Genomic DNA, 22,992 nt, shown 5'->3' with positions numbered 1-22,992 from the left:
AGTTGGTCAGCTACTGCTCTCTCGATCACTTTGCCGAGAAAAGGCATATTAGGGACTGGGCTAAAATTGTCCATGTTAGTTTTGTCTAGGGATGGTTTGTTAATTAGTAGCTGGATAACTGCCTGTTTGAGCTGCCGGAGAAAGGTGCCCCAAATTAGCAATTGGTTTACAATAATCCTTAGTGGTTCACTTATGTGGTCCTTACTTGATGTTAACAGCCACGATGAGCAAGAATCGAGCGCACAAGTAGTGGCTTTCATAGACATCAAGATCCTGTTAAGATCTGTCACTGTAATTGGTTCAAGGCAGTCCAAATGTAAGCCAGATGGTGTATTAAGCATTTCTCCTATCTCGTTTGCATTGCAGCCAGCATCTAGATCGGAGCCTATTTGTTGTATTTTAGCAAAGGCCTCGCAGCTAATTGTCTGCTCTTGGGACTGTGAAGGTTCAAATTTAGGGGTTAGGAGGTGTCTGGATATTTTAAACAATTGAGAAGGTCGTGAATTAGCCGATGCCGCGGCTGCTAAGAAACGGCGCTTCTCTGCCGCTTTCACTTCTGCTTCGTGGGTCTCCTCCAGCGTCTTCTGCAGCTCCCATTTGAGTTCTTTGCCACGTCTCTCTAGGCATCCTCCGGCCCTCTTCAGGTCAGCCAGCTCCGTGGTCAGCCATGGTGCCGGCTTCTGTCCCAAGGGCCGGAGGGGTCGACAAGGAGCAAGGGTGTCAGTAGCTTCAAGGAGCTTTGCGTCCCATGCGCCTAGAGCAACTTCTGTGGAGCACGTGTCTGGGACTCTAAGATCCCCCAAGGCATTTTGGAATCTGGAAGGGTCTGTGAGCCTTTGTGGGTGAATCATTTTAACTGCACCCCCTATTTTGTGGGGTGTTGGGGGCATATTCACTTTCGCTCCGAGTGGGCATTAAGTTGTCCTGAAGGGCAGCTTAATAACAAAAATCAAATGTTATTATTACATTTTCTACCAAGCAAGGAAGTAAGAAGCTCAGGACCGCACCCCACAGCCACATGCTGGAATATCAACTCAGACAACAGTCTAAGGCTACAACCATGGTATATTTATGCAACCAGTGTCGATCCGTGTGGCAGCCACCCCAGAAGCAGTTCATAATATAGTGATGTTGTTCCTTTCCTCTCGCGTAGCCGGTGACTGTTCCCCAGCTGCCCGCCCCAGACTAAGAGCCCCGGGCCCCCCATGGGGTTCGCGCCTCCCGCACAAGGGGGTCCCAGTTAAATAACAGTTCCAGGCCCACCTGTGAAGAGAAAGGGGAGAGGGAGGCGGGGCTCGCATCCCAGCGGCCTTAAGTTGCAGATCAAAGGGAGAGCCTCTCTGTACCCAGCTGCCCCTCTGCGATGTCTCCTCGCAGGCAAGCCTGCCTCCTGCGTGGGGTCCCAGTTAAATGCTGCAGGTGGATTTCTGTTTTTCTTTAGATTGCTTTCTTTTATATGATGATTAAATTTGTGGATGCTTGTGGGGTGCAGTAAAAACATATTTTAGAATATAATAAATCATACCTCTTAGGGGGGGGGGGGCAATAGGCATGCAACACCGACGGTAAATCTTCTGAAGGCCCTGGAGAAAATATTTCCAGTTCTTTTAACATGAGCCTCTTGAAAAATAAAGAGGACCATCACCAAGGTGGACAAGACGTGTGCCAAGAGGACGTTTGATTAGAGAAAAAGGGAGGGGGCAAGTGAGGAGGAGTGATTCTTGTCCAATTCACAAATGGAACAGGGGACTGTGTGCTTGCCTAGAAACGCAGAGGTGGGAGAGACCCCAAGAGTCATCTAGTCCAACCCTGCTGCACAATGCAGGAAATTCACAGCTATCTTCCCTGCCCAACTCCCCCCCCCCCGCGCCCCCTGCTCTATGCCCAGAGGAAGGCAAAAATCCTCCAGGATCCCTGGCCAATCTGGCCTGGGGGGAAATTCCTTCCTGACCCCTGGGCGTATAAGAAGGGGCCCCGAGAACTAAGCATTGATGTAGCCCTTCCTGCCCTCCCTCTCATGACCTGTCCAGGTTCACAGAATCAGCATTGCTGTCAGGTGGTCCTCTAGCCTCTGCTTTAAAACCTCCACAAAGAAGGAGAGCCCACCACCTCCCGAGGAAGCCTGTTCCACTGAGGGACCGCTCTGGCTGTCAGGAAGTTCTTCCTAATTTTTAGCTGGAAATGCTTTTGTTTTAATTTTAGCCTGTGGTTTCTGATCCAGCCTTGTGGGGCAATAGAAAACAACTCCACTCCATTCTCTATGCAATGACAGCTCTTCAAATACTGGAGGAGAGCTGTCATATCCCCTCTCAGTCGCCTCCTCTCCAGGCTAGCCGACAACCTTTTTCCCTGCTGCAGACTAATCCCATCTTGAGAATATTGAGACGGGGGGAGGGGGGGGCTGAAGCAGGGCCTGTGCAACAATAAAGAGGGCCATTGTTGACCCTGCCAGCACTCGAACACAGCACCAGAGGGAAACAGCCTTTGTGAATTCTTTCCCGAAAGAGCAGAAAGAGGCTTGCCCAGATGAAACAGCTCTGTGCCTTTCTCAAGGGCAACAACCAACGTTCTTTGGCATTCTGCAGCAGGACCTCAAGTCCTCTGCCTGCTCAGTTCTCTCTGCTTTGGCTGTGGGCATGCTGAGCTGAGCAGGGCCTCCCTGGCTGCTCTCAGGGTATGTCAGGAGAGGTGCTGAGAACTCCTCTGGGCACCGTTCTTGGAACCATGCAGGGTCCTGCCCCTGGAGGGCATCTTGTAGCAGGCCTCGCAGGATCCCCTCTGTGCCAGGGGGCAGCAAGCAATCGCATCAGGCACTAGTGGAGTGCTGCAGATTCTCTGCACGCTGGTTCCTTTGTAAGTCACTAAAGGTGTGAAGACTGGTGGGCAAGTCTTTGTTTTCCGAGAAGAGGGCTGGCTGGGGCAGCAGGCAGAGCTGACAGAAGGCCCTCCTTGCTACCTGCTCTCCCAGAAGCAAAGCAAACCAGCTTGAGAAGGCACACCCAGTCTGAAAACCAGGTTGGAGAGATGCCCAGCCAACAGCTGCTGTAGCAGAGTGGTTAAGTGGCTGGCTTGCAAATCAGCCCTCTGCTGGTTCAACTCCCACTCCTGCCATGAGCGCAGCAGGCGGTCTCGGGGAAGCCCCTCCTCTCAGCCCAGCTCCAGAATAATAACACTGACTTTGTTCGCCGCTCTGAGTGGGGCACTAATCTGCCCAGAACGGTTTATAAACACACTTGTTGTTGTTATTGTTATTGCTATTATTAAATGCACCTCCTTACTAGCGCCCTCCAAGGTTTTGTTTGTCTCTGGCCAATTGGTTCTACCCACCCAGCCGTGGCTGCTTAGTTTGGGCATATCTTCTCGTCATCTCTAGCAACCAACTTTGGCTTTGGCAGTGAAACATTTCCTGTTCTAATTGCTGTTCTGGGTTTCCAGAAATGCACCTCACTCGCTCTTGAACCCGGCCGTCTTCCTCTTCCACCCACTGGATCTTGGCCTCGTAGCTTCCTGCCAGAGCAGTTGTTAAAAAGCACCCTGCACTGACCTTGCACTTGAGCACGCTTTTGCCTCGCATCCGTAATTAGCGGCTCCGTTCCAGCTGCCACGGAAACTTCCCCTGGATCTGCTCAGGGCTGCTCAGAGCTGCTTTCGACTCAAGAGAAACGTATTCTTCAGAGGAAGGGAATCGGTCTGCTGGCTGCCTTCTAAAGCCAGCTGCCTCGTGTCCCATTTCCTAGCACAGACCTTGGGATCGGACTCGGCGTTCATGATGGCTTTCTGTGTTCCGGGTGGAGGGCCGTGCAGTTCTTCTGCAAGGAGGAGCAACGGCATTGGCCCCATACTTCTGCTTCTAGTCCCTGGTAACTGCTGCACCCTGGGATATCACACAGGGAGTTTGAGTGAGATGCAGCTCCTTTTCTACTTCCTAGGGAAGCTCATTTCTGCAACTCACTTCTGCAACTCACTTCTGCTACAGACAGATTCACATGGCTACCCATCTTGATCTGTCTTCCTAGGGAATAGATCCAGAGAAGTTAGCCGGGTTAGTCTGTAGTTGCAAAATAGTAAAGAGTCCAGTAGCACCTTTAAGACTAACCGACTTTATTGTAGCATAAGCTTTCGAGAACCACAGCTCTCTTCGTCAGATGCATCTCCAAGCTGGCACTCATTCATGTCTCCGTAACTTTGAGGGTGGGTGGCCAAAATGCTCCCTATGAAGACTGGGGCAGAGCAAGGTGACCTCCTCTACCAAGTCCACCCTGAGATCTCCCATTCCCTTGAACTTGGAAGGGGGGGCACAGCTGGGGGCAGGAGGGCCAGCAGCGGAGAGGGGCCGTGTGCTGCTGGGGTGTTGTTGAGCTGGCTCCGGGGAGCGGCTGGTGGCCAGAGCCCTGCTGTCCCATTGCCGGCCCTGCCTTGCAAAGCTTTCCCCCCTCTGGGAATGTCCTGTTTAGTTAGGTATTAAAACCGTTAATAACCCACCCGTCCGGCTGGTGGCTTCCCAAAATGGTTGGCAACCACTTTAAAAAGAGGGATAATCCACGATACACAAAATTTAAAACCCACAAGCCACTTAAAGCCAAAGGATTTCAGTCCATCAAGGAACTGGCCAGCCTCATGAGTCCGGAGGGGGCAGCACCACAATAGCTTGCAGCAGAGGAGTCCCATCTCAGGTGCTGGATGACCAAAGAGCCCTCCAGGGTCTGGGGGCTACCAACAAAGCTCCCCAGGGATTTCTTCCCCACATCCCACCAGGCCCATGAGCTACTGCACCAAAACATTGCTCTTTGTGCGCCAGTAGCTGAGAAGTGCTTCTGGCCTCTTCAGCACAAGGCACTGGTTGCAGACCCTCCCAGTACAAGTTTGTCATTCATTTGTGTCACCCAGAAGGCTGTGGAGGATTGTAGACAGTTCACGAGATTCCAGCCACTCTTGTGTAGACCACTTTATATAGACGTGCTGGAGACTGATGCCTACACACACCAGTAGTAGAGTCACGGTGTCAGGCATTTGATGGTCTCCCCTCGACTGCAAACCCTATGACACAGTGAGATTACTGAGATTGCCGTCTGCTGTAGCCCACCAAACCCATGATGCAGTGAGATTACTGAGATTGCCATCTGCTGTAGCCCACCAAACCCATGATGCAGTGAGACTGCATTTGAAACTGGCACGCAGAGAGACATCTGACCCAGCAAAAAATGAAAGATAGAAAATATGGCAGCATAAATGGGAACAGCCCCATCTCCCCAGTTTACCTCTGGATTATGCCACCTTAGTGGGACCATAAATGTTGCCCCAAAGTCCAGTAGAGAAATGGGAGTTTGGAAACTTCAGTTTTCTCCTTTGGAATTTCAGAAGGTGAATTGGACAGGTGGGCATGCCATGCTGAGCGCTGTTGTCATGGCAACCCGGGTGATTCATTGCGATGCAAAAAGATTGTTTTAAAGCTTTCTTTTTTCTAACATTTATTATCCCACCAACTAACCCGAAGGGCTCTCATGAGGACTTACACACAGAACACATTTTTTAAAAGTACATAAAAATGCTAAACATAATTAGAACATCCGTCATAAAACACTGGAATATCCACATACAAATCAGGCTAGCAGCCACTCAAGAAATAGGTCAAACGCAACAACCAAAAGCCTCCCTGAATGATTATCACAATTATGAACAACAGTAACAATAGTAGTAAAAGAACTGACTTTCTGAAACATAAAAAGATGTCGGCAAGGTAGATTTCTCGCGGGAGGGAGTTGCGGGGTGCAGGGGCCACCACCGTAAAGGCCCTCGTTCAAGAAGCCTCTCGCCACTTTCTGGACAGGAAGAGCCCCTTCCCCACACACACACACCCCGCCCTCGGTGGTCTTAGAAGTATTCTTTCAAATACTCTGGACGCAAAAAATGTAGGGCTCTGTGGGGCAAAACTAGCAGTCTGAATTGCTCCTGGAAACTCGCCGGGGACCAGTGCAGGGCTGCATCCACGTGCGGGTGGGCAAATGTGCCCCCCCCTGCTGCATTCGCTGCTGCTGCTGCTGCTGTCTCCACCCTGTTCCTTCCCTTTTCTTTGCTGTGCCTGCGCAAAAGTACGACCACCAGAGCCCAGAATCCCCCTTTCGCTTTCACGGCTGAGCTGCCCTTTAAAGGGCTCATGTGGGCGGGGGGGGGGGGATAGGGGGAGGGCACATGGCAGCAATCCCTGCCATCTCGAAAATGGAACCTGGTTCTGTACCCTGCTAAGGTTGCCAACTCCAGGCTGGAAAATTCTTGGGGGTTTGGCGGTGGAGCCTGGAGACAGCAGGTTTAGGGAGGGTAGAGAGTTCAGCCACGTAGAATGCCAGAGAGTCCACCCTTGGAAGCTGCCATTTTCAGGGGAGCTCATTTACATAGTCTGGAGTTCAGTTGTAATTTCATTCTCTCAACAAACCTGAGGAGGCCCCCTGCCTCCTCACAAGAATGCCTGGCCTTGCTGCCATACTGGCTGAGAGGGATGTATGGGGGGCAGGGGGGGCAAAATGCCAGGAAGGAGCTATGAAGGGGCATGGGTAGAGGCCGATGGGGTATTAAGACCCCCATTCAGATCCTCATTCAGACATCTGTGGGGGGGGGAGGGCCTTCTGTCACCAGGTTGGTTTGAATGCCAGGCGGGGGGGGGGGGGGGCTTGTGTGTGCTGCAGGAACTTTGCAGCATGTTACCCCCAGTGGGCAAGAACGAAGGCTGTCTTTGGCACTTAGCAAATGAATTGTTTAAAATGTTTGCATCTCCGTCTCCCACTCTGTCCAAGGCAGCCCACAAAACCACAGACTACATGAGAAACCCAAGACCTAAAAGCATGAAAACTCTTAATGGCAAATGGGCCTGTAACTGCAAAAGAAGACAGTAGATGCAGCAGACCCTTTATTTATCTGAGGAATTTCTGTTCCACCTTTTCAAGGAACATTTACATCCCTACGTAAGGGAAGCAGCTTTTGCTCTTTGCCTGAAAAGCTGTCCTGCCCATCAAGAAGCGCTCTGAAGAGGGCCCGCCAGATCCCCTGGGAGGAGACCGCCCACCCTTGGGGCCTTCTGAAGTCGTCCCCGCATGGCTGGCTTTCCCACTCTCTGGCATCTGCCGCGTCACTTTGCAGCCCCTCAGACGGCCCAAGCACCTGCTAGGGATGCAAAGGCCCGGTGGCCGTCCGGGGCACTCCCTGCGGATCCCAGATCGCCCGGGTTCCCCCGTGTGTGGAAACTCTGGAAACCCTTGCTGCAAGATAAGCGCCCACCAACCCCTGCCAGGCGGTCACACTCGCACCTGCCAGCGCTGTGGACGTCCCCGCGGCTGGGCTCCTGTTCATTCCAAGGGGGCCCAAAGGAGCCTTTTGCTTGCCAGGAGCTGCCTGTGACTCTTGATCAGGCGGAGGCGCAATTAAGCATTTCCCCCACGCGGCTGGTGCTGGTGGGAGAGGAATGATTACCGCGCTCGCCTCATTTATCACCAGCCCAAACTGCCGCCTGCCTTCTGCGGAGAGTGCTGCTGGGCCCTCCGCTGGGGCAGCTCCTGCCTTCCCCATCAAGGTGCCAGCCAGCCTGGAAGGGCTGGGGGCTTGCTCTGGGCACTGGCAGGGCCCAGCTCTGCCCTGTTCCCAGGAGGGCCCGTAGCTCAGGGGCGGAGGCCACGCTTTGCATGCACAAGGGCCCGTCTCCAGAGACCAAAGGGCAGGGAAAGGCTCCCTGTGCTATTTATTTGATGTTTATTTAATTATTTATATGCAGCTCTTCTGTTTGGTTGAACAGAGCAAAACGCATGTTGGGGAGGCTTTCTGAGCAGGCAGATCACACTCCGTTATATAAAACGCCCTGGGATTTGAGGCACAAACAGATTCTTCTGGACTGGAGGAACTGAGAACTCCCCCCTAGTAACTTCTATTTTACTTTAATTCAGAAACCAGTGTGCCAAAAGTAAAAAGAGGATCAGGGCCCCCGTCAGCATTTTTAAGCATGTAGGGAATTCCTGTAAACAAAGCCCGGGTACAGGACCCCCCCGAAACTCTGGGAGCCCAGAACGCAGCCCACTTTTCGATCCGTGGGCTTTTGGACCTTTCGGTATCTGCCTCTGCAGGGTTCTTGAAGATGGAATCTGTGTTCCCTTTTGCTTAGCCAGAGGCGGAAGCAGAGAGGGGTTTTCCTCCCCTCTCCATCTCATGATACTTCAGCATGGGGGTATTGAGTGAAGCTGATTGGCAGTAGAATCAGGACAGCCAAAGAAAGTACTTCTTCAACGTTAATTTGTGGAACTCACTGCCCCTGAATTTATGAATGGCCGCTGGCTTAGGTGGCTTTAAAAGGGGTCTGAACAAACCCAGGAAGGATAAGATTCCCTTGAAACAATTTGTTTTGTGTAAGGGAATGTATACATATTTAATAAATGGGGGGGAGGGCGGGGAGAGTCTGTTGGTGGCTGCAGAATGAAACCTTCATTTTGAGAGGCCATATTCCTGACCATTCCAGATTCGGAAGGTAGGCAGCTGGGGGAGGGGGCCGGGCGATGGCCTTCATGCCCCACCCGTGGCCTTCCTAGAGGCTGGCTTGCCCCCTCTGCAGACCTCTGCGAGCCCTTCGGTCTAATCCAGCTGGGCTGGTTTTAGAGAGCAGTTTGGGGCTCAGACCTCCCGGGGGAACTAGACGCCTTGAAATAAAATCCAGGCATCGCATCCGCATTAAACCGAGAACAGGGTAAATGCCTCAAGTTGCCACGACAACAGAGAGGCTCGCAACCATTTGCAGCAGGCACATTTGGGAGAGGAAAGTTGCACATGGGGGGGGTGAAGTGCAGACTCCCCACCCCCACCCCAGTTCTGTCCTCCCCTGGCTTGGCAAGAGCTACTTTGACACAACAGGAAACCTCTTTTCCTGCCCCTGGTTTGGGGCTCCAGCTGCTAAATGGGGTCTCATATTTATACCATAAGTAGGTGGTGTATTAAAACTAAACAGCACATTGCAACTATCATGGCACAGCCCTCCTTGGGCTGCATCACATCAGGGTGTAGGTGGGGACCACACGATTGGGTGCTCCCGTTGTTTCTTTTGAAAGCTCCCTGCACCTGGAAGCCAAGTCTGACCTGGAGACGGTTCCCCAGATGTGCTTCCCCTTATGTGCAGGACGGAGTTTTGTGTGGAATCGTTTAAATGCACAAGCCCGTGTCTGCAGTGAGACATGGCACATTCCCAGGAGTGCTATAAATAAACATGAGCATTGCCTAGTTGTGCGACTCCTGTCATTTCCCAGGGGAAGCAGAAACACACACACACACACACCCCATGAGCCCTTACTGGCTCCCCCTGGTCTGTGGGGGAGGCAGTTGCTCTGTGCCCCGTCTGGAAGAAGAGTGAGGAAGACCAAAGCGGTGCCTTCTCCGTGGTGGCCCCCATGCACCATTGGAGACATGCTTGACCACTTCCTGCTTAGTTTCTTCGGCTTAGGTCAAAAGTGGCTCTTTCAGACAGCTTAGTACCTGCCGTTTTCCTGCCAGAAACAATGATTTTTTTACTGTAACAACAGCAACAACATTCAATTTATACACTGCCTTCAGGACAACTTAAATCCCACTTAGAGTGGTTTACAAAGTGTGTTATTATTATCCTCATGACCATCACCCTGTGAGGTGGGTGGGGCTGAGAGAGCTCTGGGAGAGCTGTGACTGACCCAAAGTCACCCAGCTGGCTTCAAGTGGAGGAGTGGGCTTTGTTCCATTTTGATGCTGGTTTTATACTGGGGATGTTGTTGATATTCTGTTCGTGGTTGTGGAGAGCACAGCATAAGACACTTCTTAAACCAACACATGAATAATAACTGTGTTCCACAGGGAATTATGCCTCCACCAGGCTTTCTGAAGTTAACAGCCAGATTTCTGGGGACTGACAGTTGAATTAATGGTGTTTGCTTTCCATTTTATGGTTTTGTTACCTGTATTCAGTGTGTGGGGTTTTGTTTTTTTTAAATGCATTAGATATGAAACACTTTTGTGTCCCTGGAAACAAAATCTCCTTTGCCTTTTTACATAGCAAGTTTCTTTCTTTCTGGACACTGAGTAGACCTAGGGCCAGGTCTCTAGCTGAACAACCAACCAACGACAGAGGATGCTGGCCTGAGGAGGGAGGGGCACAGAAGGGGTCCCGTATCCCCTCCTGAGCCCAGGCTGCTGACAGCCAGGTCCAAGCAAAGTCCCTGTAGCGTTGCAGGCCGAGGGGGTGTGCCTTGGTGGAGGCACCAGAATATGGTGAACCAGCCCTAACAGAAGAGGCGGAGCCTCCGGTTGTGGAGGAATCCAAGACGGCTGGCTGGGGCACGTGGGTGGGGCACGTGGCTGCCTTCCCATTGCAGCCTGTTCTGGAATTGCCACCGTGCAACTGGATTGTGGCCCTGACAGTAATTTAGGGAGAACAAGAATAGCGCTCTCAGCATTGGAGTGCACAGGTCAGGAATAGCACTATTGGCTTCAACACCCCCACCCCCTCTCCTTTACACACACACACACAATGGTTTGGCCTGCTTTGCTGCGCGCGCACACACACACACACACACACACACACACACACACACACACTCCAACAACAAGGGTCCTCTCTGCTCCCCCAAGACCACTGCAAGAGTGCTTCCTTTCCTCTCCTGCGGAAAACAAGTTTCTGCCCCATGAAGGAGCAGAGCTTCTGCTTCCTGTAAAAAAGTCAAGGTAGTCCCCTGTGCAAGCACAGAGTCATTACTGACCCACAGTCAGTAGTTCTGAGAGCTGTGTTTGTGACTGTAGACTGTACTACCGTGTACTATCTATTGCTGTAAATGTGCTCCTATCGGATAGTTCCATGAACGTTTTATGTTTTGTTTCAGAATTATGGGTTTGTTTGCTGTTCTTCAGCACTGTGTTGAATTTTTTCTTGTTTTCACACATTTTGCTATCCTATCCTACTGTATTGTTCATTGAATATCCCAGCCAACGTTTGTATCGACTTGTACTATGTAATCTGCCTTGAGTCTCAGTGAGAAAGGTGGGTTATAAGTAAGTAACACAAACAAACAAACAAACGAGCGGTTCCTGCCCTTTCACGCTTGCCAAGATCCCCTCCACAGCAGCAGGTCCATCAGTTCTCCAGTGGGCGGGGGATGTTCATTCGTAGTGCATTGGAGTTAACTGAACGCCCCCCAAGGCCTACTGAAGCACATGGTTGTTTCATCTCTTTCCATGCTGGGGGTGGCGCTATTGATCACTGAGGGCCTCTCTGTTTCTCCCTTGCAGTGCCTTTTAGAGAAACTCCCAGCTACACGAAGAGGAGACGGCTCATCGGGGTGAGCAGCCTCTCCTCCCCCCGCCTGCTGCAGCGGTCTGCAAGCGACAACAATTTGAAGGCCGAGAGCCGCCCGTCCTACTCTCCGGTGCCCTCGCTCCGCAGCCTGCCCCAACAGCTGCTGGCTCAGATGCAGGAAGTGGCTGTCGGGGCGGGGCTGGGGGACAGTAGCCTGGTCAGCACGAGCAGCTCCCGGGGCATCCACAGCCGCTCCCCATCACTGCAGCGAGTGCGGGAAGAGAAGGAGGCTGACGCCCACACCCTCAGGAGGAGCAGCCGCGGCAAGGCCAGGTAAGAGCTGCCCATCTCCTGGGCAGGGGCGGGGCCTGGGACGGGGCTTCACCCAGCGGCCTCCTCTACTTCCTAGCTGGCTTAGCTGCCCCTGGGGGGCTGAAGGAAGTACTGGCGGCTGCTGTGCTCTGTCCCGGTGTAGTGGCTGGGTAGACGCGATCCTGCAGGGTTGGTTTTTGGCATGTGCTGAAGTTGGCCAGCTCCAGACTCTGGGATGCTGGACAGCTCCCTCCTCTTTCTGAGGCTCTGCAGATCCACCAGCGGGGCCTCAGAGAACCAAAGAGCTGTCCAGGGTCCTGCAAGCATGCCGCCGCGTGTGTGCGCATGTGCCTCCTGGAATTTCCACTGCCTTTCTCCCCGTCCCCCATGCCCGTCTGGCCTGCGGCTTTGTTTGTGCGCACTCCTCAATCTGTCATAGGGCTTGCCATTCATAAGGCAGTGGTGGGCTGTCTCGGCTGCATGCCCTTATGCCTGGAAAGACTTGCACAGCTCCGAACTTGGGCCAGCAAAGCTGCAGTTGAGTTATGGAAGTCCCGACAAATAGCTCTCGTATGGTTGTGGTGACCAGATATGCTTCACAGGCTCTCATTGCCTATGTACCAGGTCTCATGTCATGTATCCTACATGGCCTCAGCATGGTTACCACGGGGCATGTTTATGTGGTGGAAGAACGTTAGTGTGCATATGGAAACAGTAGGCTCCTATCTGTTGGTTCCTGCCTGTTCTTTTCTACGCTGTGGATATAGACATGCACAACCTGGGTCTACTCAAGCCTCAAGTCTCAGTGAGAAAGGCGGACTATAATGAAGTAAATACATACAAGTTCCAGTGCGTAGCTGGTGGAATATCAGGCACTGCGGATTGTGCGTAGATGTGATGGAGGGGGCCATTTACACCCTTGCTCTCAGGATGACTTTGGGGCATTTGCCTTTGAAAACTATTTAAGATACTTCTTGGCTCCTTCTTTGCCTGCTCCAACTCTTTGCTACTCACCCACAGCTAATATGTCACTCTGGGCATCTTATGCAGGAGTGCCGACCGCGCCCAAGTCCATGGCCCTCTGCGATCTCTTGCAGCCTCTCTGATCAATTGCCTGCAAAGATTTGGGGTGTCACCTTACCTTAGTTTTTGGTGGCAGAGAGGGGAGTGGCTTGTACTTGAGGAAGAGGGTGCAGAGTGATCCAGGTGGAGCGCTTGGGTTAGCGAGGGGACTCGTATCCAAATTGTGCTGCCTTTCTGTTGAGGTGCAGAGCGCTGGCGGAGAGCTGAATGGATGGGTGGAAACTGTGGGCATCTGGGTCCGCCTGGCACTGACTCGATTCCTTGAATAGCTGCTTCCCCCTGGGGTGGAATACGGAGGTTTGCTTCCCTGAGGGTCTTCCCAGGGCCAGTCTCACGCTGAACTCCAGTGCACCCCTGAGCCCTGCAGGCAGGCAGGAGGGGCTTGTCAGCATGGGCAGGCTCTGAGAGGGCCCTGGCCTTTTGCTCTGCGGGGCCTTCTGTGCGACTCTCTTCCATAGGCCACAACTCCCATCTTACACCTCCCTCCTTTGTCTTTGGTGGCTGCTTACCTGTGGAACTCCTTGCCTCCAAATACCCTCTCCTGCTCTGCGGAACACCTCTGGGGAACATCTGCCTCTTCCAGTTGTGTGAGGCGTTAAACTGTTCTCTCTGCCCCCACCCCCCACTATGCCTGAGGACAGGCTTCCTGGCTCTGTCCTCCTTTCCTTGTATATTACACTGTGCCCTGTTTTTGATCTTTTCAGGGGCCCAGGAAATAAGGAGCATTATCCTGGTCTGGTGAGACCCTAGCCCACCACCCTCTTGGTCCCCCCTCCACATTTCACACTCTGGGGCGAGGCAGTTCAATAGGCCAGGCCCTGTGGGTCAGTCGAGGGGACCTGGTAAGGGGGAGACTGGACACCTGCCTTCCTTGGGAGGCCTGCACTGAATAAAGGAGGAGGAACTGGCAGGTTTCAGAGTCAAGCTGTCCAGAGGAGCCCTGCCTGGCATCGGTGGAGGCTGGTTCCCAGCTGGGTGCAGGCAGAGGAAAGCTCTCTTTTGCGATCGTTTTAACTGAGCGGAGATGCTTCCTGGTTGCCCGGAGGCTTCAGCTGGGGGATTTGTGTGCCTGCATGCACGTGTGTGTGAGGGGGGGGGTTCTCCCCACCCAGGCCAGATGGAAAACAAGTATTTTGGTTTGTTTGTAAATGGTGAAAAAGGCTCTGCTTCCCCCGCCCCTGAGTGGCCTTCCTACCTGTTGCGAACGAGAGGTAAGGAACGCCTCGCCCACGTCGGAGCCAGCAGTCCAGTTCCCGTGGGCCTGCCTCCTCACTACAGATCCACCCCTTTTTGCCTTCTCCTTTTCAATGACTAGCTGGACTAAGTACAAAAGAGATTGTCTCTGAGGCTCTTTTCCTTCGCCTGTGAGCCAACCAGTTGCTAAGACTCCCTTCCGGATCTTAGCAACCAAACTGGTCTTATAGAACAAGCAACAGAAATTCTCCTTGGCCCTAAGGAAGGTTTGAAATGCAGGAGGCAAACTGCTGAGTCATCCAGAATCCTTCCTGCAGCCCGAGACCATATTTTGTGCCACTCGAACACCTGCACCCTGCTTTATAAGCACAGCCTGTCTCTGGCCCCGGTTTGATCCTATACACCTCCAGGTAGAAAACAGCTAGGAAGGACTTTCTCTGCTGGAGGTCCGAGAGAGCAGCAACTTAATTCTGGGTAAAGGCAGTTTTCTATGTTAATATAATACAAATAAAAGGTATTGTTCCAGGATGGCTTGGCTTCTTTTTCCGTGGCAGAACTCAGCACTCAAGGGAGTGGAAAACAGGGAGAATTCCTTTAGCTGAGTAAATTCCCTTGAGCTTGACCTGCACAGCTGAGCAGAGTTGCCCTGCATTCCCCCCCACCCCCCACCCTGCTTAAACAGATATTTAAGCTGGCTTGTTTGGGTGCCTGCCGTGGGTTCTTTAGCAGTTCCATTGTCTGGGTGCAGAAGGCCTGGGAGTGAGTCGCTTGCTTGCTGCTACCCCACCACACCTAGTCCACAAGCAACGGGCCCGAACGGATGCTGCCCAGCTAGGGGAAGTGGCCTTTCTGGGTTCCAGCCGCTCAGGCAGAATGAGGAGAGAGACTGCTGAACTCTGGAAGGACTGAGGAGTTGCTTCCTCAAAGCCTCACTCCTGTGAAGAGCTGCCCCACCAAGCCAAAATTCATCTCCCCCCCCTCCCCCCGCCCCACGTCCTGTTGCTTTGTTTTGTTTTTTTGTGGAGGGCTTTACAAGCCAATTCCCTCTCTCTCTCTCTCCCGGATCCCAGGCGGCTGCAACTGCTTTATTAAAACAGCCACCAAAAACCTGGGGGTTGTATTTTTTAATATTCTCTGATCATCCCTGGAGACTCTGCTCAACTCATTCCCGGCCTCTGGCTGTTTGTGCGTGTGTATTTATCATATGAATTAACTAGTTCCCCTCATCCTATCCCCCACCCCCTGCAAAAATAACGCGCTGCATTTAGACTACAAGATTCAAAGCTGGCTTCAGTGCTTTGGACTGGGCGGCATTTTTGTGTCTTTGACTGGGTCTCGCTGTCTGTGGCACAGAAGGGACTGGGAGCTGCCAGGACTGGCCTGAAATGGCCTGATGCCCCCTCAGACTCTTCCCAGTGAACATGTGGCATGATCCCCTGGCAACAGGCCCCGTTGAAATGAGCAGGATCGACACAGGAGCAGCTTCTTGCTGGTGCCTATATCCCATTTATTTCGAGGAGCCTTGAGTAGCAGAACTCCTCTGTGGGTGATGCCCCCCCCCCAGCGGAGCTCTGCCACCAAACGCTTCCTGGCAGACTGCCTCTGCTCACACGCCCCTGGGCTGCCCGAGGGCCCAAGCCGAGTTCGGTTCTCTGCTGCCAGTCCACCCACTGCTAGTCTCATGGGATAGGATGCTCACCCGGCACCCTTCCCGCTCTGGAGAGGTTGGAGCCCTGATCCTCCTGAAGGGGCGGCGAGGCCACGTCTGTGGTGTGGGCTAGCCTGAAAATAACTGACTTCTGCTCCGGTCAGAAGAGAACCAGATTCTGGAACTTGAAGGGAGTGGCTGGTGAGACTGGGAGTGGGGTGGGGGAGCCGCTACAAGCAGGGCAGTTTTGCCCCCCAGAAACCCTGCCTCGCATCTTCCCACCCCTCCTGGAGATTTCAGGTTCCCTGCGTGCTAGAACTGTGCTTTTGAAACAGTATTAATAGCAATAATAATTAAGAGTTAGCGGGAGATATTGGAGGTGCTGGATTCTGTCCTCCGAGCTGCATGTTGTACTTGTGCCATGAAAGCGATTGCCTGAGCCCCAGGAGAGAAGAACAGGCTGGCGCTGGTCCACCATTGGACTCAGCAGGGCGTAAAAATGCACCCTTGGGCTGGCTTGTGCCTCTGGCTTCGTTGAATGAATCGGGAGACAGCTCTTGCTTGTGAGGGGGATTTGGCTGTTGCTAGCTTCGGGGAAGGGGAGGAGTCATGCCCCCCCCCTACGAAATCTGCTAGTGGATCTCTTTGCACAAACCCTTTCTGGGTTTTGCTTGGGTCATCAGAGGCTCCACCAGCCCCTCCTCTGGTGCCCCTGAGCTGTTGCTTGTGGCTCCCAGAGCTGTGGATTGTGTGGGTTGGTGGGGAGGGGATGGAGGCTCTTCTCCTCACCTCTCCCCCCTCCCCAGCATATCTCACTAGGGGCAGGAGTTGCTGCTGTTCCAATACATTTGGGCTGAATATATTGGTTGCAAATTTTATGGGGGAGGGGGGCAGTGGTCAGGCTGATCTTCCACTAGGGTTGGAGCTCATGCAGTCCCTTCAAGAATCCTGGGAGCTGCAGTTGTGCAAAGCTGCTGGGCAGAGAAGCAAAGGCTACTGAGCCCAGTCACAGTCACTCCTCGGGCTGTTCGATGAGAGGTCTGGCAGTCTGCCGCCTTCAGCCAAGAGGAAAGGCAGGGTACAAATCTTTTTTGTAAATGCATAAATCTTGTTTCAAACCAGTATGCAATAGGTTTGTGGTTCAAATGAAAAATGAATTCTCCAAAGATGGGTGGGCAGCAGAGCTATCTGGAGAAGCCAGCCAGCCAGCCAGCCAGCAGATTTAGTGGTGCAGCCAGAAGTGTGCCACGAGGAAAATGCTTGCAGAGGCCCCAAGACATCCCCCCAAGAGGCTGTGGAGGCTGATCAACGGGTCCCAGAAGCCTCAGCAGCAGGAAGGGGCTCCCGGGTCACACACACACACCCCAGCAGCTGGGGTGCAGCTAAAGATGCCCTCTGATCAGGTTGCCCCGGAGCCCCTGCACTCCAGCGCTTCCATCTGCTTCCCTCCTCTGGTCTTCTGCTTTGAGGTTTCATTATCACCAACTGTATTTTGCAAGCGGGTCAAGGACTTTTCTTCCTTTGTGCAAGACGCGTGTCTGGGATGCTTCTCTGTTCCTCTGCACAGGGTTGGATCCTCCACTGCCATTTCCTCCCCAGTCTTAACATTCCTATTCCTGAGTGGCCCAGCCTTTAAAGCCCGCACGGCCCTCCCCGTGCTGTCCTGCTTAAGGCCAGGGCCAACAGGACAAGGAGCTTGGATGTTGTTCCAGAAAAGGCAGTGGGTGGGAGGCCTTAAATACTCCTACACAGAGGTGGAGCTGCATGCCCCGCCCCTCCAGGAGCAGACTGCTCATTGGCCCTTCAAGGTGCAGTGTCTGGTTCCAGCAGGGGGAGGGGTAGTTCCTGGCCTTATGGGGGTGAGGGGCCATTTGGGGAGAGACCTCGGGGGCTGCAATGGGCTCTAGGGTGGGGGGTCAGGGCCTGTCACAGGAGGAGACAGCTGAGTCAGTCTCCCAGAGCTCCGGGCCGTGACGTGCTCAAGGAAGGGGCCAACAAGCCAGCCCCAGCCCCAGCCATTGCCTTGCTATTCTGTCAACCGGGCTGTTGGCATCCCATGGCCTAAACCTGGGAGAGAGAGGAGGGCCTGTGGTTGTGAACAGGAGCCTGGCGATGGGGTGTTCCTCCAGGCACTGGAGAGCTCAGGTGTGCCACGGCAGACTGTTGCGTGCAGGGTCTCTTGGGGGGGGCCCTCTCCACAGCCCTGCTGGCCCGTCCGCCTTCCTCTCTGCCTGGAGTGGAGCTGCCAGGTTCTGCTCTGCCCCTCAGAACGGGGCAGCTGCAGAGAGCCATCTCTCCTGCAGAAGGGAATGAACTAGCTGGCTGGAAGGGGATCTGCGGGTTAATGGAAACCAAGGCCGGCCAGGACCCTTTCGAAGTAGAAATGCAGCCCCTCCTGGGTCTTACTTTCACTCTAGGAAGATCTTCGCACGGAGATGCTGTTGCGTGATATTACTGGGCAGGTGACTTGGTGGTTGCTTAGATCCGTTCGCTATACAGGCTACCTCAGCAACGCACTTGCGATGCACTCCCCTCTTCCCAGAATGGAGGGAGGTCCTAAGGGCACTGCTTACCTGGGATAGTTCCCTTGGAGGGAGAGGGGGGGGGGGCACCTCTGTAGCATTGGCTTTCTGCCTGGATGTGCAGGCAGGGCACAGCAAGAGAAGCCCTGCTCAGGGTCACAGATCTGCGGCCCCAGATCGGATATCCAGAGACACGCAGAGAGAACGTTCTTAGGACTGCAGCCCTACTCTCGTGCCCCCTCCTAAAGAGAAGGTTTTAGCCTTAAATTGCCTTATTGCTGCATTTGATGTTTGTCTCCATTCGAAGAATTTTTCCAAAAAACATTGTTAGTTTAGCAAAACGAAGCAAAACATAAATCAGTGCAGAAGGTGACATCAACCATGTCCAAGACTGGGGGGGGCACTTTCTTTGCTGCTAGCTTGTTATGTGAGATCCAGACATCTTCTCTCAAGGCAGCACTTCTGTTGTGGCGAGGCGGCAGTTTTCCTGGTCAAATACCCCTTTCCTCTCCTGCCTGCCTACTGCTCTTCTGGGGGCTGTAGTGAATAGCAGTTGCGTTACTGTCCTGAGACCAAAGCAGTGCAAACGTAGCAATGAGGGAAATATTCAGGACTTTTTTTTTTAATCATTTGGAGCAACCCAACAATGCAGATGTTTAGCTGTAATTAATCAGTGGAACACGTCATTGAAAACGATGTAAATTGCCTGAAGGCTGAAATGATAAACCGTCACTTGCCAAGTTCCAGCCAGCCACGTTGTGTGGAGTTAAGACAGAGTGCCTTGCCCACAGCTTGGCAGTGTGGCTTCAGAACTGGGCTGGGGGTGCAATCTGGGGTCCTGGGTATTGATAACCAGCCCCACTGATCTCTGGGCTGGCTGCCTGTAGGCCCCCCCCCTCCTTGATCAGGCATCTGGGGCACCAAAAACCAGCTCTTCTGTTTGGCAGAGAGGGAGGGAGAGGGGGGGGCCACTGCTGCCCAGAAGTGGAGGTCCGTCTTCTGGAATCGTATTGTATTGATTTGTATTCCATCAACACCACCCCTAGACGTTCTTGACTCACAGTGGTTTCTGTTTCAGTGGGGCTGGGGGCTGGGGACCACCATTTTACTTCTTTGTGTTGCCAGAGGAAAAAATTGTCTAAGCATCATGTTCCATTTAAAGCTGGCTAACCAAGACTTTGAGGGGGAACGCGCAGGGACGCAGTTCTGGTAGTTCCCCAAAGAGGTCACATGTCAGGTGGCCCCGCCCACCTGACTCTCGGCCATTTTGGACCCGTTTCGGCCTGGATCAAGGCCGAAACGGCCCAATTCGGGCCCAAAATGGCCAGGATTGGTCCTGAAACAGCCAGGATCGGGCCTCTGACGGGTGGTGGCTCAATCTCATGCTTAGCAGTGGCCCAATCCTGACCATTTTGGGCCCCTTTTCGGCCATTTTCAGCCCCTTTTTACTATTTTGGGGCGAATTTCAGCCCTGAATGGCCAGGATTGGGTCCAAAACAGCCAGGATAGGTGATGTCAGGGGGTGGGGCATATGCAAATCAGTTATGCTAATGACACACTTCTGGTGCTGCCAAGGGGTGTGGCATGTGCAAATTAGTTGTGCTAATGAGTTATGCTATAAGTTCCTGCAGCTCTTTTTCTCCGAAATGACCCCTGCCAAGACATATATTTCTATTAACTTTGTCTTTGAAGAAAACCATAAAATGCCCTTTTAGCGGTGAAATTCACATAATATTTACATACTAGCAAAATGTGATATGAGCGTAATTTTGTTATAACTTCCTAAGGTGGCTGGGCAGGAGGTGGCTGGATGTGCCCAGCCCTGAGGCTGGCATCAGCCTGAGGTCCATGGACAGGTCAAACCCTTCTTTGCCTGCTCCAGAACGACGTACCCCACCTCTGATTCCTGAGCAGTCCCCCTGCCTCCCAGTTCTGCTGGATTTCTCTTCGTCGCTCTGAGCAGAGGCTCTCTCTCTATTAGGCCTATCCAGCAGACGGATTCCTTCCTCTGTGCCTGTCCAGCCACGTCACATTCGCCTTTGCTCTTATCACGACTGGAGCAATGCTCAAGGGGTGATCGATGAGACATGTTCCTGGGCTCCCTTCGGAATAGCTCCCCTGCTTATATTAGGGCAAGCCCTTTGCATGAATTGTGGAGGGGGAGGAATGGGTGCTGCCTCCGGCCACCTCAGGAATGTGGCATGGATACCTGGAGGGCTGGAGAGCCCCCAGTGGTGTGTGTAGGGGGGGGCAGTGGCAACCAAGACGGACGCTCCGGGCACAGCTCCACGTGCTGTCCTTGGCAACCTGATGCTTTGGGCCGTTGTGCAAGTGGCGGGGCCTTGGGAGGTGGGGTAAGGCACCTGGCTGGGGTTTTGGCTCACAGCTGACATCACAGGGCCCAGGAGGGGAGAGCTTGGGGGTGCCTCTCGTGGGATGAGCTGGAGCCAGTCGCCCGCAGTCGTCCCAGCTGAGGATGCTGTGAGGTGCTGGTCCCTGGTTGGCGTAGAGGAAGGGAGGCCCTGGCCTAGGCGTTCCTGTTCCGATTTGCCCCCCGCGTCCCCTCCCTCCCACAAGGGAGCTGTGTTCCGATCTCTGGCCGCTCCCTCCCAGGGGCTCTAAGTCTGCTCTCGACGCCTGTCCTTCCTCACAAAACCCCCCACGGTTAAGCTGTGAGAAATTATCGAGCTGCATCTGAAATGACCCATATCCATTCTTTCTGAATAGATGAAAACTCACGAGTGTTCTTCAATCATCAGTTCATGCAGTTTTGTCCTAGGGTTACCACATCTCCAGGACTGGCCTGGAGTCTCCATGGAATCTGCACTAATTGCAGGAGGTTTACTGAAAGCAGTCGTGGAGGTTTTAGTAGTTTGGCATTGTGTAAAAAACCCTGTTGTGGATGGAGGAGGACCTGTCGAGGAATAACTTCAGCGCTGGCTTCCCTGTTCTACCCCTGGGCTCCCGCAGAGGTTGTCTATCTACTGCTGCCTCACACAGCCCCCCGAATAGAGACTGTTTGTTGCACAGCGCTCAAAATGAAAGGCATTGAGCATGAGAAAGGCTACAATAAATAGACTCTGCATCTGAAGATATGTGAAGCCACACAAACAAGCAAACACACTCCTCTCCAGGGTGTTTCTGTAACCGAGAGTAGTGCCTGGCTACAAACCGCCGTGTCTCTATGTTCTTATATTTGTGTTGTAGGAAACACTTCTGTATGAGAACTATGGAAACAGCTACTGAGTAAAGAGAATAATAATAGTATAATAGTAGATACATAATCTTTCTGAGTGCTCAAAGTACTTCCCTGGTATAATTTTATTAGCCATGATCAAAGTAGTGTAACATCGGTTACTCGGCGAAATCGAGTTAAGCGATAATCAGGCTGGCTGCATGTTAGGTCCTTCACACCATCATTATTGCTTGGGATCTTTGATGTAAGGGGACATCCCTTCGTCATCTTTTTTGAGAGCTGGCAATCCCAAAGGTATGTTATTGCCTGGCCTCGGGGTACCTAACTTAATTTCCAGAAGTGTAAATACACAAGAGATCAGTATCAAAGCTCGTATGATAATACAAGAAGCGACTATCAGTTGTCATTTGCTAGAGTGACAGATAATGTTTCTGAAAAATACATTACAGGGGGAAGTGATAGTGAAGGGCTTCTTTAGCTTGCAGTGTTTATCCAAGAAAACTATACATGTGTGTTGCACACACGCACCACTATAACTGTTGCAGTGATGCAGGTCATGTATGACCAAAGGAATTGGCCCCACCAACTCCAAACCTCACAGCCACCCCCGGGCTCTCTGGAGATTCAGGCCAGAGATTATGCTGTCATAGAAAGGGCCCTGAACCCTCCTGATGCGTGTGTCGGTACCTGTTGCTCCCTCCCTGGGTGTGTCCAGGTATGCTGCTGCTCCCACCTTGTTCTGCTCCCTGAGCTATTGGACGGGATCCTTCTGAAATCAGCTCTTCGGTTTCAGTAATGGGGCGGATAGGGGGCGGGGTCTCCAGTCTGGAGTTGTCGCCAGCGGCATTCTGGGGATTTCCCCTGGAATCTTTTGGCGATAGATTTCAGGCTCCGACTGCAGCTTTTTGCTGGGCTCTCCTGTAGCTAGGTAGGAGGCCTGTGCTATTAGCCAGGGCGAGTGCAGGACGCTAGGACGTGTTCTGTGCCCTTTCTTACCTTGCTTGGAATTTTAGGTCATCAGTGTTAGAACGGCCCCTAGCCTTCTAGGTTAGGCACATTTGTGAACTGGCACCTGTGGTGGCAGCAGGGGGTGGGTCCGGGCAGCTCTCTAGCGAATCTCACCTTCCCCTGCCCTGTTGGCTCGGGCCTCTCAGAAGGGGCACACAAGTTAGGAACAAGAAGCTTGCAAGGGCTCTCCGGGGCCCCTTCCCCGCTGTGCCTCAGAGGCTGCCTGCTCTCGCATGGTGTCGGCTCTTGAGTGTGAGTTCATGCCTCAGGGAGGACTGAGGGTGGAAAGGAGGCTGGGGGGGGGGGGGGCGGCTGAGTGCCACCAAATCTGGATGACTCAGCCATGCTGCCAACAGCAGCGTGAAGCTTGCCCAGCCCTGACCTGAGGGCCCAGTGAACTCTGCCTTTGCATGGTTGTGAGAAGACAACTCTGCCTCCGCCTTCTGGTCATGCTCCCCACCATCTCGGGATTAACAGCTGCTCGTGTGCCCTCATGGATTCTGAGCCCCCTCCTCATCTTCGAACAAAGAGTTTAAAAGCAACGCCCCCCCCCCATTTGCAGCTGTGGGGTGCTTTGCCCAGTTGTGCTTCATGCACAAGTGCGCCCCTAGTAGTTCATCTTTGGTATTTCCTCCCCAGGTCTTGCCCCAAACATTCCCTTGCTCCAGCTGATTGGGGGGGGGTGCACCGGAGGCTGTTTGCAGTGTCTCAAGCGGCACGGAGCTCCCTGGGCACCCCAAAATGC

At 53.0% G+C, this 22,992-nt stretch overlaps 1 protein-coding gene across 1 annotated transcript in view; it reads left to right on the top strand.

The window, feature by feature from the left end:
- Positions 1-22,992, top strand: part of SHANK3 (SH3 and multiple ankyrin repeat domains 3) — a gene marked incomplete at its 5' end in the record, with an annotated part of 319,560 nt that overhangs the window by 126,884 nt on the left and 169,684 nt on the right. The window contains 1 exon segment of the mRNA XM_054988523.1: positions 11,278-11,617. Coding sequence (XP_054844498.1) covers positions 11,278-11,617 — 340 coding nt within the window.

This window comes from Eublepharis macularius, chromosome 9 (genome assembly GCF_028583425.1).
Source record: "Eublepharis macularius isolate TG4126 chromosome 9, MPM_Emac_v1.0, whole genome shotgun sequence".
Lineage (NCBI taxonomy): Eukaryota > Metazoa > Chordata > Lepidosauria > Squamata > Eublepharidae > Eublepharis > Eublepharis macularius.
The sequence above is the reverse complement of the archived record's forward strand: the minus strand, read 5'-3'. Positions and strand labels throughout refer to the sequence as shown.